The sequence below is a fragment of the Ctenopharyngodon idella genome, chromosome 5, assembly GCF_019924925.1.
Source record: "Ctenopharyngodon idella isolate HZGC_01 chromosome 5, HZGC01, whole genome shotgun sequence".
NCBI lineage: Eukaryota > Metazoa > Chordata > Actinopteri > Cypriniformes > Xenocyprididae > Ctenopharyngodon > Ctenopharyngodon idella.
Genome location: NC_067224.1, coordinates 3777171 through 3796289, shown reverse-complemented (window position 1 = coordinate 3796289; position 19119 = coordinate 3777171). Strand labels below are relative to the sequence as shown.

At 37.2% G+C, this 19119-nt stretch overlaps 1 protein-coding gene across 4 annotated transcripts in view; it reads right to left on the bottom strand.

Annotated features, from left to right (window-relative positions):
- The window catches only part of kif1c (kinesin family member 1C), a 60177-nt gene that overhangs the window by 30096 nt on the left and 10962 nt on the right, over positions 1-19119 (bottom strand). For 3 of the 4 annotated variants that reach the window (XM_051893411.1, XM_051893410.1, XM_051893412.1), the window contains exons 2-3: positions 18892-19088; positions 6083-6216 (exon numbers count right to left, since the gene is read on the bottom strand). In XM_051893411.1, the coding sequence (XP_051749371.1) occupies positions 6083-6188 (106 nt within the window). In that variant the 5' untranslated portion in view covers positions 6189-6216; positions 18892-19088. The remainder of the gene's footprint in view (positions 1-6082; positions 6217-18891; positions 19089-19119) is intronic. The other variant, XM_051893413.1, reaches the window with a different exon arrangement.

The window sequence follows — 19119 nt, the reverse complement described above, 5'->3', positions numbered from 1 at the left end:
AGTAAGGAAAAACATGGTTTTTAAAGGTTTCTTGACAGTTAGAGCACCACCTATTGCCCGATCAATTTTTTTGAGTGAAAAAAACCCCAAAATACCCGAAAAATCGCGTGAATCCGAGACCTGCATCTTGTCCGCCTTGAGCCAAGGATTCCAACGATTTAAGACACTTGAGCCTGGGCCTAATGGTTCAGGAGTTATGAGCCATTTCGTACTTTTGACCGCTGTAGCGCCCCCGTCAGGCCGATCGGGGCGAGTCTTGGTGACGTTGTAGGCGGTTTGAGTACTACCAGCCTTCAAAGTTTCAAGTCTCTATGACTTACGGTTTGGTCTGCCCGATCACTTTTAGGGGAGAATGCTGATCCTTGGAAAATTTAAGAATTACAATAGGGCACGCGCTTGAACCCCTAAAAATAAAATAATATGGGCTCATTTGGCCTTGATAACAGCTTGCATTCTTGCTGGCATTGTTTTTATGTACTTTTCCACAGTCTTTGTTGTTACTGACTTCCACATAGTTTCTAGTTGTTCACAAAGACTTGCTTTTGATGAAACTTTTGTGTGATCTAACTTGTTGGTCTAATAAATTAGTTAAGCAGTATATATACACAATATATACAGACACATACATACATAGAATGTAAATAACTGTTGAAACGCTTCATCACAGTCAGTCACAGTAAAAAATAGTCCTTTGTACATGTACTTTGCATTACCCTTTCCAAACTATATTTAGATACTATTCAAGGTTTTTTTGTGTGTGGAATTGGCAGCAAGCAGAACTGTCTCTAGCACACAAATGTGCCGTCGCGATGTGCAACTGTGGTTAAAAATTAATAGTCAATTCTGCATTTCTTAAGAATCGATTCAGAATTGGGATGCATCAAAGCATAATATTTTTCTCCCACCACTATTTTGAGGGGTATTGCATGTTGTGGTTAGCTGTGATTTTGCTTTTTTAGTAAGGACATGATGCTAAAAACAAACCAGATCCAGATCAATTTTGTCCTCTCTAAAAAATTCAGTTTGATGTAGTTAATTTGAGATGAGTGTAAAAGTGAAACTCCAGTGAGCAGGGTCATTAAAAGGAAGCCAAAGGGTGGAGAAGGCCCCAGCAGAATAAAGCACTGCTGGGTAACAATGGAGCACTGCTGCCTTGAGCTCACACAGCTCAGTGTTTGTGTTGGAGGGGGGTCAAACCAAACAGACTGCCAGCCCGGCAGATTCTTTAGATAGGGAGTGCGAGAAAGAGAGGGAGTGAGAGAGATAAAGAGAGTGAGAGAGGGGTAAGGCAAATGCAGTGGTGGTGCTGCAGGATGCAGTGGAAGAGAGAGTGAGGTGGAAATGCTGTGTAGAGGAAGACGGGAATATGAGGTCTGGCAGCCAGTACTGCGAACGGCAGGATTTTACAGCGGTTTAGGACTGTGGTTTGGAGGCGTGTTTCCAAACTCTCAGAAATTCCCCCTTTCAACGTGTGGGTGGAGACAGAAGTATTTTTGGATATTACAATGGAAAAGTTCATGGAGTGTATCTAGTAAAAGTGTGAAGCATGATTTTTCAGGATCACAACTCTATCTATTGCCATTGAGTTGACTGTACTAATGAAATCATGCTTGATTGTCACACAATGTTTTATGTTTACTAGTTATCTTATCTAGAGAAAATGTTTTGAAATGACATGGAATAGATTTAAACATCATAAAAGGTGTTAAAAAGTGCTGAAGATACTATAATCTTTGAGAGAGACGAAAACATGATGAAATTAATATTTGATCATGTAATAAAATATTTAGCTATAATGTATAAAATAATATAATATATAAGTATGAAACGACAAAAAAATGATTAAATGTCTAAAATGGTATAAAAAAGTCTTAATGATAATTTTAAAAGGTATTAAATCTGGGGATGGAAAAACAGGGATCGCTATACTGTTGATGTGATTATTAAACTTTTTGATTATGATTTCATTAAATAAATATAAGCACGAGCATGAGCGCTGTTGCGCAATTTACAGGCTTGCGATTCTTTATGATTAACTGTTGATGAATTATGATAATGTTCACTTTATGGTGTTTATATTGTAATATGTTGTAGATGGTTGTAAGAGTGCACTATATTTTCGGTGCATTCACGCCATGTCATAATTACCGTAATTACGAGATTTCAACTTGTAAAGAGCGCCCGCGTCCTTGTAGAGCTCGTATTTACAACTTGTAAGCTGGGAATTTTCTGAGAGCTCCTATTTGCACCACGTGACCGCTGTACCACCTGACTGATGCAGATTCATTTAGGTGTTGATAGTGTGGCTGTAGAAATGCGTAACCAGTCCGAGGACGTAAACAGCTCCGAGTAGAATGTCACGTGTTACCATCTTGAAATTATGGTAACTATGACATGACGTGAAAGCAGCTTTTATCTCCCTCATCTTTTTTAATGTGCAACTAGCAATACTAAAGCATATACATTTCAAAATAAGAGTCTTTGTAGTCTGTGTATTTCAGGCTTTTGTTAATAATTAAAAGTCCCAGTCTCCCTTCTCTGCAGAATGCGATATATCCGCTCAACCAATCACAGCGCACCATTCCACACACTGTAAACGTAATGGCGGCGCTCTGAATACATTCGGCATCCTAGTTTTCCTTATCTACTTTGTACTTTGTGATCAACAAAAACAGAAAAAATAATAATTTTGACGGCATTGATGAACCTGTAGTGGTTTCTGCGGTGGGGAAGAAACGCAAGTCATCGAAATGTAATGGAAAAATGCCGGCTGTTGCTTGTTCCACGACAGCATCAAACTTCTATCACGTTCCCCAAAACTGAATCATGAACAGTTTTTAAAAGCCGTTTTTAAAACCAACGTACTCGGCAAATGTGTTTATTTTAACCGTGCTGTGGCGCAAGATACTCTTTAATCCGTAATGACAAACGGAGACATAATTCATTTATAACATTAACAAGATGACCCGCTGAATTCATTTTGGGAGCGACGACTGAATGCATTTTTAGTCAAATGCCTGCATATAAGATTAGTATTGACAAAGTTTAGAGGCTGTCATATATGTGAAATCAACTTACTTTGTTGTGTATTTTCAATATGAAAAATAACTTTTATATTGATGGATTAATTGCATTTTGGGAAAAAAATCTGTTTTTATAATAAACCTTTAAAATTCAAAATCTAGATTTGAATGTTTAATATTTTTATAACCAAAAGATGCTATGTGAAAGTTTGAAACAGAAAATAGTGGTTTTCATCTTGCTTCTTTCTTGGTAAAGAAAACACCTTTTTACTCAAATTAATCAAAATGGATTTATTGCGTTTTGGAATCAAACTCTTCATATATACACATACACACACCCATATACACCACTAAAAGATCCTTTTTTTTGGTTGTTGTTTTGTTTTTTAACCCAAATGCTGGGTTTAGCCTCTTTGGTTATTTTACTGGGTTATTTATTTTTTAATATTTTTTACCCTGGAGCTAGGTAGTTTTAACTGTTAATACAAATGATGCTAGGTGCTGGGTCAATGTAACCCAATGTTGGGTCTGTGCCAAACCAGTTAAAACTGGGTACATTTGCCAACGGTCCATTTTGTGTTTTGTTCTAAGAGAAAACCTTACTGAATGACATTAAGGTGTGTATTACATTGTATTCCTATCAAACTATTACTGTACAAATAGGAAAATGTCGGTAGTCTCACATTTTACTTTTCTTTTCTTTTTTCTTTTTTTGTTTACTATACAGGTGCTGGTCATATAATTAGAATATCGTGAAAAAGTTCATTTTTTTATTGTAAATTATTTTAAAAAATGAAACTTTCATATATTCTAGATTCCCTACATGTAAAGTAAAACATTTCAAAAGTTTTTTTTTTTTTAAATTTGTTGATTAGAGCGTACAGCTCATGAAAGTCCAAAATCCAGTATCTCAAATAATAGAATATTTACATTTGAGTTTCATTAAATGACCATCCCTACAGTATAAATTCCGGGTATCTTTTGTTCTTTGAAACCACACTAATGGGGAAGACTGCTGACTTGGCAATGGTCCAGGAGACAATCATTGACACCCTCCACAAAGAGAGTAAGTCACAGAAGGTCATTACTGAATGGGGTGGCTGTTTACAGAGTGTATATCAAAGCATATTAAATGCAAAGTTGACTGGAAGGAAGAAATTGGGTAGGCAAAGGTTCACAAGCAACAGGGATGACCGCAAGCTTGAGAATACTGTCAAGTAAAGCCAATTCAAACACTTGGGAGAGCTTCACAATGAGTAGAATGAAGCCGGAGTCAGCGCATCAAGAGTCACCACACTCAGACATCTTCAGGAAAAGGACTACCAAGCCACTTCTGAACCAGAGACAACGTCAGAAGCATCTTACCTGGGCTAAGGAGAAAAAGAACTGGACAGTGAACAGTGGTCGAAAGTCCTCTTTTCAGATAAAAGTAAATTTTGCATTTCATGTTGAAATCATGGTCCCAGAGTCTGAAGGAAGACTGGAGAGGCACAGAATCCAAGCTGCTTGAAGTCTAGTGTGAAGTTTCTGAAGTCAATAATGATTTGGGGGGCCGTGACGTCTGCTGGTGTTGGTCCATTGTGTTTTTTCAAGTGCAGAGTCAATGCAGCCATCTTCCAGGAGATTTTGGAGCACTTTATGCTTCCATCTGCTGACAAGCTTTATGGAGATGCTGATTTCCTTTTCCAGCAGGACTTTAGCACCTGCCCACAGTGCAAAAACTACTTCCAAGTGGTTTGCTGAGCATGATATTACTGTGCTTTACTGGCCAGCCAATATGCCTGACCTGAATCTATGGGATATTTTCAAGAGAAAGATGAGAAACAGTCGATCCAACAATATACAGATGATCTGAAGGCTCAATAGTGCCTCAGCAGTGCCACAGGCTGATCACTTCCATGCCACACTTCACTGATGCTGTAATTTGTGCTAGGAGCAAGTCATTTGCTGTAATATGTCCTGCCGATCAAGTATTGAGTGCACAAAAGAACATACTTTAAAGAACTTGAACTTTTCTGTTTTGCAAATCCATTTTTTGATTGATCTTAGGAAATATTCTAATATTTTGAAATACTGGATTTTGGACTTTCATGAGCTGTACGCTCTAATCATCAAAATTTAAAAAAAAAACTTTTGAAATGTTTTACTTTACATGTAGGGAATCTAGAATATATGAAAGTTTCATTTTTAAAAATAATTTATAATAAAAAAATGAACTTTTTGATGATATTCTAATTATATGACCAGCACCTGTATAGCGTCACAGCAGTGGTCGCGCTTTTTGTTTGACAGGTTGAAACTTAAATGTCTGACAGACGAGATGGCACAAGGTAAAGCTGTTTTTGTAACATTGCAAACATGAATATTAGTATAAGCCTACTGATACCATTTCTTCCCACAGATTCCAAGAGGCTGCTCTTGCTGCTCCTGCCAACATTTACTAAATGTTTCTGACTATTTTATGATTGATTGTAAAAGAACAGGTACAATATTTCTGCTTCAAACTCTATTTTAATTATGTAAATATTTATTGGTCTGCTTTAAACTAATATATATAGTTTAAAGCAGGCCTATAAATATTTACATAATTATTAAATTTAGTTTGAAAAAATATTATTTGATAAATTTTCAATTGCACCCCTAAAGTGTATTTAATAAGATTCTGGAAATGTTATGATCATACTGCACAATTGTGGCAACAAATTATGTGCAGGGCGACTTGTGGGAAAAAAAAAAAAAAAAAAAAAGAGCAAAATGTTTTAAAAACTAACAGGCTGATGCATGTTTACTTATCAGTTAGCAAAAAGAAGCATACTGTAACTTTGGCTCAAAAAAAAAAAAAAAAAAAAAATCCACTTCCATGAACTGCAGTGGATAAAATGTTTGGAATTTATGCATTCACTTGAAAGGAATGTTTTTTTTTTTTTTTGGAAGACAGATATAAGGTAGTATTCAAGTTCTCATCTTACTGTATTTAAACACAATGCAGACAGAAAAATTAAAGTATAAAATGAAAGAAAAACAGTGTGTGTGTGTGTGTGTGTTGGTGTTGCACTCACAGGTGCTCTTGTCCTGCATCTGAATCACACACTTGGCTCCTCGGTTTGTCTCTCGGCTGTTGAAAGGCCGCACACGCACCGCCACCTTCACCGAGGATGACGCCATGACAACCAGCAGCCTAACTACTCAGCACCTGTAAGACAAGGGAAACAACGTTCAGAATTCACAAAATCATAAAAATGTTTTTCATGAACCACTTATTAAAGGCTGAGAAATAACATACCAGGTTAATCCATTTCTCAGGATGTAAAAATTAAGAATGTACTGGGAAGGAACACAAAAATGGTGGTTGATACAATAAACATTTCTGCGTTATGACCAAGGGGTCAAAGTTTTGCCGGTTGTCATGATATTAGCCCATGCTGGCAGATGCCGTAATTATACCATCTGGCTGCAGAAAGCATTTACCTCCTTTGATGGCCATTCAACAGTAGCTGAGCATCCTGACAAAAACTAAACAGATATAATAAATAAAAAATAAAGAAATATATCTAAATATATCTGGGTTTTTTTTTCTTTCTTGGAAAGAAAGGATAGTCACTCACTACTAGTGAAGGCTTGGGAGTGTACGCATTCTTGTCACGTTTCCATCGGCTGCTGAATAATTAGTCACACAAAGACAGTTTCAGATTTATACCTTATAAATTGTTGTTCAGTGTAGCAGTGTTGTTTTTGTGAACTAAAACACACTATTAGTTTTAATACAAAATGAAATAAAGCTGCAATAAAATAAAAATTAAATTAAAAACGTAAATGAAAATTACAGCTACTAAACACAACTTAGAAAAATAGAACTAAATGAAATAAAACAAGTTTGAACTAAAATGAAAAGTTGAAGAACTAAAATTACTAAAATTGAAATAAAAAAGGTACAAAACGACTGAATAACTGAAACTAAAATGAAAACTTAAAATAAAGAAATAAAAGCAAAATCAAAATATGAATAAATTGTATACACACAAACATATAATATATACACACACCGATCAGGCATAACATTATGACCACCTTCCTAATATTGTGTTGGTCCCCCTTTTGCTACCAAAACAGCCCTGACCCGTCGAGGCATGGACTCCACTAGATCCCTGAAGGTGTGCTGTGGTATCTGGCACCAAGATGTTAGCAGCAGATCCGTTAAGCCCTGTAAGTTGTGAGGTGGAGCCTCCATGGATCAGACTTGTTTGTTCAGCACATCCCACAGATGCTCGATTGGATTGAGATCTGGGGAATTTGGAGGTCAAGTCAACACCTCAAACTCGCTGTTGTGCTTCTCAAACCATTCCTGAACCATTTTTGCTTTGTGGCAGGGCACATTATCCTGCTAAAAAGAGACAACAGCCACCAGGGAATACTGTTTCCATGAAAGGGTGTACATGGTCTGCAGCAATGCTTAGGTAGGTGGTACGTGTCAAAGTAACATCCACATGGACGGCAGGACCCAAGGTTTCCCAGCAGAACATTGCCCAAAGCATCACACTGCCTCTGTTGGCTTGCCTTCTTCCCATAGTGTATCCTGGTGCCATGTGTTCTCCAGGTGAGCGACGCACATGCTCCCGGTCATCCACGTGATGCAAAAGAAAACGTGATTCATCAGACCAGGCCACCTTCTTCCATTGCTCCGTGGTCCAGTTCTGATGTTCACGTGTCCACTGTTGGCACTTTCGGCGGTGGACAGGGGTCAGCATGGGCACCCTGACTGGTCTGCAGCTATGCAGCCCCATACGCAACAAACTGTGATGCACTGTGTATTCTGGCACCTTTCTATCAGAACCAGCATTAACTTCTTGAGCAATCTGAGCTACAGTTGCTCGTCTGTTGAATCGGACCACACGGGCCAGCCTTCGCTCCCCACGTGCATCAATGAGCCTTGGCCGCCCATGACCCTGTCGCCGGTTCACCACTGTTCCTTCCTTGGAGCACTTTTGATAGATACTGACCACTGCAGACCGGGAACACCCCACAAGAGCTGCAGTTTTGGAGATGCTCTGACCCAGTCCTCTAACCATCACAAATTGGTCCTTGTCAAACTCAGTCAAATCCTTACGCTTGCTCATTTTTCCTGCTTCTAACACATCAACTTTGAGGACAAAATGTTCACTTGCTGCCTAATATATCCACCCACTAACAGGTGCCGTGATGAAGAGATAATCTGTGTTATTCACTTCACCTGTCAGTGCTCATAATGTTATGCCTGGTCGGTGTATGTATGTGTATACATATATACATTAATACACCCACACACATATATATATTATATATTATATTATATTATAGTGGCAGACTACCACCATCCCGATATCAGTCGCCCCTGGCAACACACACGGAGCAGCTGACCAACAATCAACACACCTGGATATCATCTCCCACTCATCACTGGGGCCATATAAACACCAGTAAAGAAAGAGCAGGGCTGGGCTTGATCTACCAGACATTCACTAAGTCTGTTTTCCTTCTGTTTACCCTTCTCTCTTACAGAGTGATTAATTAGGAACCTGGAAGCCTTGAGAGAACACTCTGCTGGTCAAGCTAACTCCCTGCTGTCTGGCTGAAGTTTGCTATCTTCACTCCACTGTCTCCAGCACTCTCACAACAGAAACAGTTTCATCCTCCTTTCATCCTCACTGTTGCACAAGAAATATATATATACACACACACACATATATTCTCACACACACATACACATATGTTGTTCATGATTATTACATAATCACCTGATCATGATTATTTGATCTGATCTGCCAGTGTGAAAATTAAGTTTACATTAATTGTGATAATTACAAATATTAAAGTACGAGGAATAAGCACTGTCCATTTGTATCATAATCACCACAACGTTATCGAAACCATTCTCACATTATTTCTCCGCTCTCCATATGTCATCACTTGTTTACAACTGGTTTACAACAAGGTGTCTTCAGCATCAGGATGAGAGTCTGGCCAGCAGCCAATGAGCCGTGTACACTTGTCAGCTCAAGAGAAATCTCTCACACACACACACACACACACACACACACACACACACACTATGGGAACATCCTCAGGACATTATTACCACCTAACTACAACAAAAACAAGGAACACCCACTGTTACTATAAAAGATGCTAATTACTGCTGTGCGGCATTACAACAGATACAATAAAACGTATGAAACCAGCAAACAACAGAGGAAAACGATGCTTATTCTGCCAATTCCACCACACAAAGTGCATTCACACTTGCTACTGTTATTGTACGATCATATAAGCGCAGTCAACACACTGTGACCCAGTGAAAATGAGGAATTATAGTACCTGTCAAAAGTTTGGAAACATTACAAATTATGTTTTTGAAAGCAGTCTCTTATTATTATCAATGTTGAAAACAGTTTAACTGCTTAACATTTGGTTGTCAGTTCCAAACAAGGCAGGAAACAAAACAAACCTCCTCAATGACCTGAAAAGGAACCAAGCCAACAACAACAACACAGAGAAAATGAAAATGAGGTAAAATGTTGATCTGTGTAGCATAATGACTGGTTTACAAATGTTAACATTTTGCAGTTTTTACTCAAATTTCTACCTCTAAAATCATTACATAGATGTAATAATTATCTAATTATCTATATTATTTACAGTAATCATATTTTTTGCTATATCGTCCACATGAATGGCCGGACCCAGGGTTTCCCAACAGAACGTTGCCCTGAGCATCACACTCCCTCCCCCGATTTCTTGCCGTCCCACAGTCTATCCTGGTGCCTTCACGGCCGTCCACGTGATGTAAAAGAAAACAGGACTCATCGGACCAAGTGACTTCTTCCACTGCTCCAAGGTCCAGTTCTGATGCTTACGTGCCCATTGTAGGTGGTTTCGACGGTGGACAGGGGTCATCATACACAGCCCCATACACAGCAGAGAGTGTTGTGACACATTCCTCCCATAACATCATTAGAATTTTGTTTGAATTGTGCATAGTAGCACTTGCCATAAGTCGCTAAGATCTTTATTCCTGCCCATTTCTCCTGCATCCAACATTTCTCCTGATTACGAGAACTGATTGTTTGTATACCATCTAATGTACCCAGACCTTAAAGGGGTCCTTGATTATGATTTCACTTTTTTAACTTTAGTTAGTGTGTAATGTTGCTGTTTGAGCATAAACAACATCTGCAAAGTTACAACACTCAAAGTTCAATGCAAAGGGAGATATTTTCTTTTACAGAATTCTCTGTTTAAGGACTACAACAAATGGCTGGAAGGGACTACAACGACCTTCTCCTGGGTTGATGACATCACAAACCCCAAAATGTACATAAACCCTGTCCCCGAGAACACAAAACAAAGGGGGTGAGGCCATGTTGGGCTGCTTTAGTGAAGAGGAAGAGTTGTTGTAGTAGAGTGTTGTTACCAACCTTTCATTTGAAAGCCACATTTCTAGCATCTACAAAACCGCATTCTTTCATCTTAAAAAAAATAAAAAAATAACATGCCGTCATTTTACGCCGGACTGCTTCACAAACGAGGGTCAATTCAACCGGATTTGCACAAAAGATTAACATGATGGCACATGCTAGTCGATGAGTTGAATCAACTACATAAATTTATCCACTAACCGTTAGGGGTGTAATGGTACACGTATTCGTACCAAATCGTTTCGGTACAGGGCTTTCGGTTCGGCGCACGTGTGTACCGAAGCATTACATTGCAACACTGTAGCCTAACCACCATTTACCACCAATAATCGCAATAAGCTCTGCGTTTTGTTACTTTCGATAAGAAACAAAGTGTCATCCTTCAAATTCTGTCCACTCCACAAAATCACGAAATTTAAACAGAAAATGCCATTTTGACGTGCTTTGATGCGTTGTGACAGATCACTGTACAGGCGCCTCAGTTCAACTGGCAGCGCAAGTGAATGCGATATTCTCTTCCTCTTTAATACTAATTACAGAATAAAAATGAAAGAACATCTGAAGGTATGTTGAAAGATACAGTACAACTTACTGAAACGGTAATATCTCGTGTAATTACTCAATCAGTGTTTCAACGGTGGAAAGACATCAATGAAAGCTTGTAAACAATGTCATGTAGCATTTGCCTCAGAAAAGCCATTCATTGTCCAAAGTTTGTTAGTTCGCTAGAGAAATGAACTCTTTCACTTAATATATGCACTGTATTAGCCTATATAATCATTATATTTTACTTAACCTTTTAGTGATGTCCTGATTAGGCTATTTAATGAATGTTTAAATAGATCTGTTGTGAAAATGACAGCCACTGTGTAGAAATGATTATATTTCAACAATGAATCGGAGTAAAAACATTTAGAAGTTAATGCAAAAACTGCCTTAGGTGCAGCTTACATGTTTGCATAGGCCTACAATTTGTTATTTGAGTGTTGATTATTTTATCTAAAAATAAAAAGCAATTGAATTTAGGCTAATAGTTTGGGCTCAGTTGTTAACCTTTAATATTATAGTAGCATAATGTTCAAGTAAGGGCTCCCTACATAGTTTATAGCATTAGCAGAGATAATTTTTTTATCCTTAAGAAACTTTTAGTTATAATTTAATTTAATATATTTAAAGACAAAAACACAATTTGTTCAGTAAACCACTGTTTAAAAAAAAGTGGGGAAAAAAAAGCAATTTTATGTTTAGTTTTGTCCCCACCTGCTGTACCGAAAACCGTACCGAACCGTGACTTCAAAACCGAGGTACGTACCGAACCGTGAGTTTTGTGTACCGTAACACCCCTACTAACCATTCAGAAACGTCCAGTTTCAAAGTTGTAACTTGTTCCTGAGTCTCTCCATCAGTGTCGACTTCGGTTTGAACAATGTAAGGCTGAACACCGTTACTGACAATCCTCATTTTGGCTGCGTGAGATTCTCCAGCTTTGTTATTGTTGAGCAACCGAACTCTGGGGACACCAGACACTTATATTACATCTTGTAAAAGGGGCATTATAGGTCCCCTTTAATATGTGGCCTTGTTAGGAGATGATCAACGATATTTGCTTCACCTACGACTCATAATATTTTGGCTCATCAGTGTACGTCATAATAAGGGGGAAAAAAATCTGTTTTGTTTCAATTTTAAATCAATGCACACTCAGAAATTCAAACAAACAAGCAAGCAAACAAAAAAAATCTTATCTGCATTTCTCCTCTTATCTAGTTTGTAAGTCACTTTGGATAAAAAGCGTATGATAAAAGCATGAATCTAAATGTCTAAGCCTAAGTGTCAGTGTTTCAGGTTTTTGAACAGAGCAATTATTAGCTCTTGTAAATGAGACTGAATAACAATAACTATAAAATTGCTAAAAATATGTTAATATATTGTACATCCCTACAACATATTTTTACCCACACTTGTTCTCTCTTGGGTTAGTGTAACAGCACATGCATGTTTCCCATTGTAAACACATTCCAATGTATTTCAGGCATCAGCAGCTTGGTATGAGGGGGCAGCATGGGCTAGTCAGCAACGCACCCTGAGGGATATTGTGTGTGTGTGTGTGTGTGTGTGTGTGTGTGTGTGTGTGTGTGTGTGTCTGTGTGTCTGTGTCTGTGTGTCTGTGTCGTATGTACAAATTTGAATAGCCTACACATAAACAAAAGTAGTTGATACTGTAGTCTAGGTGAAAATAAGTTTACACAAAACAGGATGAGTGAAGGAAAAAGCTCAAGTAAAATTAGTATGTGAATCATGTAGAGGCTGTGATTTCTGGATCCTGAACAAAGACACTCAAAGATCTGCATCACAAATCAAGTTACAGGAACAGAGCTACACCCTTTAGCTCAGACAACACAAACACACTCTCTGCCACTGTGCCACAGCCCGCATAACACTCATAGTCTACATTACACACATATTGCTGGCTTATGCAACTGCAGCAGGTGACTGGGTGTCTGTCAGCCAAGCAGTGCATCTAAAGTTTCACACTCCTGACTCATGCACTCAAATGAGATTACATGCTGCAGATTGTGCCATACTTTTATTAGTCTGCTCCTCTTACATGTGTGTTGATCTCCTCCCCTACAATTATTAAATATCCAGTCAGTGCTGGACCTAATATTGTTAGTTTTTTCACAATCACTAGGACACATTTCTCAATATTTTGGTCATCTTTTCAAAACCGCTGTTAGTTGCAACACATTTATTTGATTTTGGAGACTAAAGTTCTTCAAATATTACCCAGCAGTGAAGCGGTTTTCTTAAATTTAAGAAATAGAAACAGATTCTTTTCAAACTTTTGTTTTTAAACTTTCATTCTTTTAATGAGGGTTTTTACTTGATTATGATAACAGGACAGTTGCATCACCCTGACATTTGTACTTAAAGCCCCCCATAAAATATCTTAAAGGGTTAGTTCACTTCAGAATTAAAATATCCTGATAATTTACTCACCCCCATGTCATCCAAGATGTTTATATCTTTCTTTCTTCAGTCGAAAGAAATTAGGGTTTTAAGGTTCTCACTTGCAAGTTGTCTGTAATATATCTGTCATGATGTGGCGACCAAAAAAATATTCAATCTGTGCAAGTCTTTCTCATTTTATTATTGAATTTGTTGTCATATTTTATTGTATAGAATATTTTCCTGTGGTCTGTTCAATTACTTATCAGATGGGTGTTGTAAATGGGCTTTTTGCGATGAAGGAACTGCATGCTTAGTATTTATTGTTTATGAATATAGTATAAGATTATTTGTTGTATAAAGTTTGCATTTTTTTAATTATGAGCTGTTTCTTAAATGATTATTTTATCTGTATTTTTTAAAATATCTTTCATATAGAGAAATGCACATTTCACTTATTCAAGGCTTTGTATTAAATGTTTAGTTTGAATTTCATGTTTAAATGCAATATATTTGACATTTAATGTCACATACTCTGTCTAAGTATTATTTGTAATGATAATATCACAGTCAAATGGGAAACACTTTACAACACTGTTACCCATTTATTAATATATTTTTAATGAACTATTGTGTTTGTATCCATTAACTTTAAACATAATAGGCAATGTTTAAAAATATTGCTCAATGTTCAAAGTAAGTGACTATTTAAAATTATTGTTAAATATCAAAATCTAATAAAAGAAAATTACATGTATAAGCTCCGCCCTTCACTTCTGTCCTGTGGCTGCTGGTTCTGCAGTTCTGCAGCTGGATACTGTTGTGGGCCTGGTCATATGACTGCAATATCTTACCCCATGATATAGGAGACCTGCTCTGATATTGTCAGTGAAGTATTTTGTGGTGACAGCAACAAAAATGGGCTGATTATTTAAAAAAAAAAAAAAAAAAAAAAACCTCACATAGTTTTGTGTTAAAATCAATAAAAATCAATCCCTCAAAAAAGGACTCACATTAAAAACACTCGCTTCCTGCAACAAGGGCGCTCTTTTATGCCCTTTTACTCACTTTCCCTTTGCCCTCTAGCACAGTGTTTCTGTAACGTCTGGAACTTTAATGTTGGTCACATTTTAGTAATAAGTGTTGGAATCTGGAGCAGAGAACCAAATCACAGCACAATGCACAGCTGCTAACACAAACGGCCCACTCAGAGCTGGAAACTGATAAAAGAAAAACGCTGATCTAAGACCAAATCTTCCTCTGTCAATTCTGAACTTTGTTATTATCCATTTGAAGGGGTAGTTCATGCAAACGTGAAACATCTGTCGTCTGCTCACTCTCATCCTTCTCTATGGCACACAACAAGAGATATTACGCAGAATGTCCATGCTGCTCTTTAAAATAGAAAGTAAATGGAGACTTGGCGTGTCAAGCTTAAAAAAAAAGGCATAAAAGTATCATATAAGTAAACCATGTGAATCTCAAGCTATTACAGCTCTTCTGAAGTCAGACGATAGCTTTGCGTGAAAAACTTTTGTTATCTTCATATACCGCATAAAAACGCGCGGCAACAGGTTTGCTCTCAATTACTCTGAACAGCATTGGTTTTAATGTCAATTGACCCTTTATGACGGCTAAGTGAATGAGACACACTGACTTTAGGGTTTTTCTTTAATTGAATAATCTATTGATTATTTTCCAGATTAAATCGAATAATCTATTGTTTTTCTGAGTAGTCGATTAATCCTTTGGTTAATTTAACAATAAATAAATAAATAAATGTTTTGTTTATTCAGGAGATTAAAGTAGCTTCTGGAATAAGTTCATAAAGCTGTATGAACAAACAGCTTAAGTCAAAACCGCATTCCAGCTAACCACTAATGACAGTTTCAAACATGGCGGTGTCCATAACACCATGAAGTTTTATCACGATTGACAGCACGTTAGTAAATAAATGAGTCCAATCGAGGTGTGAGTTCATCCATTAGATATTTTAAATAACCAACAGCGTTAAATGCTTTGTAATGGTTGCAGAGAGTATGTTTAAGCAGTGCACTTCGCACCCACGGCAGCTTGTAAAAAACAGAATGCTGTATGAACGTAGTCGTATTAAGCACAAAATATGGGACGGACAACCATATTCTAGTGTTGTGTAAAAATTCACTGAAATAGTCCAAATACTTACGCTGCAGTTTCATTGTTTTGAGGTAGGAGAGCCCCAGGATATTTTCTTTTCGGATGCTTTTGCATATAAGTTGTGCTGCTATGGTTTGCCATTTCAGTTTTACAGAGTGTGCAGAGCACCATTTTATTCGGTCTCCGTTTAAAAAAAAATCCCACACTTTATGTCAAGCTCAGTGTTTTTGTAATAACAGCTGATTTTCAGTATGCCCGGGGAGTCAGAGTCACCATCATTTGGGGATGAACATAAACAGTGCAACGAATTGCCGCATTTCACGTAAAACGACTAAATTACGTAATCGATTATGACGGCGCGTCATTACAGTCCTAAATGACTTGGTTCCTTACACTTCAAGAATATAGCACTGAAAGTGTTAGTTCACCCAAAAATAAAAATTATCCTCAAGCCGTCCTAGGTGTATATGACTTTCTTCTTTCAGCTGAACATGATCAGAGTTATATTAAAAAAAAATATTCTGGCTCTTCCCAGCTTTGTAATGGGAGTGAATGGTACCCTAGATTTTGATGCCCCAAAAAAAACGCATTCCATCCATCATAAAAGTAATCCATATGACTCCAGTGGATTAATAAATGCTCTCGTGTATGCAAGTTCACGAGGGTCGAGTTCTGGCGGAAGGGTGACCTCTGACCCGACATAGGGCGTATGACGTTGCTCCTCTTCTCTTATGTCGAAATCCTCAGACATTTTTATTTAAAACTTCTTGTTTTAGACTTGTAATTCGTGATCGGCGTTTTGTTTTGCTCTATCCTCTTCGCTTCTGTGTTCATCCATTCTCACCTGAGCTTACACTACACCTTCGTCATACTTCCTACGTTGGGTCAGAGGTCACCCTTCCGCTAGAACTCGACTCTCGTGAATGCGCAGAGGGCCGTTACCCAGAAGCCAGTGATTAAAGTTTATGAAAGTTATAAATATGGATATTTTTCTTACAAAAATCCATCACTTCGCTTCAGAAGGCATTTATTAATCCACTGGAGTCGTATGGATTACTTTTATGATGGATGAATGTGCATTTTTGGGCTTCAAAATCTAAGGTACCATTCACTCCCGTTATAAAGCTTGGAAGAGCCAGGATATTTTTTAATATAACTCTGTGTTTGACTGAAAGAAGAAATTCATATACACCTAGGATGGCTTGAGGGTGAGTAAATTATGGTATAATTTTCATTTTTGGATGAACTCTCTCTTTAAGTTGTATTGCCCTTTTTGAAATTGACAAAAAGGTCACACTTGGATTGGGTATTGAGTTTTTTTTCTTCTAGTATTAGTTTCTGCTGTGGTATTGAAATTGGAATTGTGAAATTTCAGTGGTATATTACATTTTTAAATCATACTAACCTCATTTCCAGCAACAAAAAAAATAATTTTTTGCTTTTAAAATAATATATTTAATAATATATTTTGCTTTTTTAATTTGGTCATATCGCCCACTCCTAATTGTGTTAAATAACCTCAATTACAATTATGACCAAAATAATCGTCATTATGATTTTTTTTTTTTTTTTTTGCAATAAGCAAGCAGCCCTACGCTGCGTGTTTCAGAGTGAAGCATGGCACTATAATGTTCATCTGGGAATGCAACGTATGCCACCCATCTTCCCAACTTTGTACCCTACCTCTAAGTTTATATTTATCAACTTTTTCTCTAAGCTCTCTATGTAAGAACTAAACTATGCCTCGTTAAAGACTGAACAACTCATACCATTAACTTTCAGCCACATTCTATGTTTGGACACGAGCCATCCGAGAGAAAGAATGAGACAAAGAGAGATGGACAGCTAAAATGAGTAAGACAGAGACAGCATACCTTTCTGAGACTGAGGAATGTTGGTCTGTCATTAAGTGTGTGTGTGTGTGTGTGTGTGTGTGTGTGTGTGTGTGTGTGTGTGTGTACCCTGTAATAACGTCCCTAAAGACAAGCAGCTGCAGTGCAGAATACAGGCATGCAAATCCAGTTTTCAATTAAAGAGCCAGAGACGAGGCTGAGAGTACAAAAAGAGTATAAGAGCAAGCCAGACATAACACGCTATACAGCTAAGAGGGAGAGATAAATAAATACATAAAAGGTCAAATAAAGTGCATCAATACACCTGAACCGGAACTAAGATAAAAAAAAATGTGGTTTCCCTCTCATAACCACAGCAATATCAAGCCACAACCAATCCTTGAAAGTACTGTGGTGGTAACATGGTGCAGAGATGGTTTGAGATTAAATATTATATTATTTTGATGTATACCATGGTACTGAATATTCATACACCACGATATTTACAGGGTACTCCATGGTACTTGAAGGAATATCATGGTTTAAGTCCCAAAAAACATCACATTACTATGATATTACATGCAAAACACAACAGTAATACACTGTCAAAATCAATCAAGCAGAGTCTGGAGCCAACAGCATGAATCAAACTAATTCATGTACTCCAGACACCTGAAGTAACTCAACAGGTTTATTCATGAATTCAAGAAGCCACACATCATCTTACTGTCAGTTCGCAATAATTCAAAGACAATCTAATGGATCTCAGTGGGAATTCTCTTATATTATTCTAATATAACGTCAAACAAAAACTAGATATTTTATAAAAACAATAGGATAAAATGCTCCTGTGGGACATTAAAAGGAAAATATGTCAGGATGTTCCCTCTCACTGATTTTCTTTACATTATTCTGATGCAATACAAGCAGAGTTTAAACATAAGAATGAGTGAGAAGAAAAGTCCTGTAGGAATTTCAGTTTATCCAGTGAGATCTTTTTCTAAAATGAGTCATGTACACATTTCTTTGGAACTTTTGGACAAAGTGAAACTAGTTTAAAACTGAGATCAGTTTAGTAGTGCATAAACGGTCATAAAAGGATTCTGTGTATGTTAGACATGAGTAGGTGTGGGATATGATACAGCAAACAATTCACTTAATTAGCAAACAACAAGTCATATTAATTGTCAAACAATCTTGAAGGGATCCTAAAGGAATACTAATGTTCTAGGATACTAATTCACTTAAACAATAAACTGAAAGATATAAGAATAGTGAAAATCAGTATGAAAAACAATAACGAAAAACAGGAAAACCTTTTTTATTCTTAAATGAGATCCCATTACGATTTATTTTAAATTATGACAATTTCATTGTCATTCCTTTAAGACGTGTTGACAACTAACGTGATGTACTTAAACATATATAATGAAACAACCCTGTGTGTTTGTAAATGTGTGCTTGTGTGTTCTCTGAAATAAACACATTTGTACCACTTACCAGTTCTGGGTAGTTGCTTATTCGAGCCACCAAGTCGTGAAATTTAATCCAGAGGGAGTTTCAGAAGAAAACGGATTTACTTTAAATTCGATTTCCAATGTTCTTTTCTCTGATGAAACAGCGGCTCGTGTTTCTCCACCTGCTGGATCACACGACGACCAACAGCAGGAAAAGTTGGGTGGAAGTTTTTCCGTTCACTGGAATTCGCACAAAACCCAACACAACAAA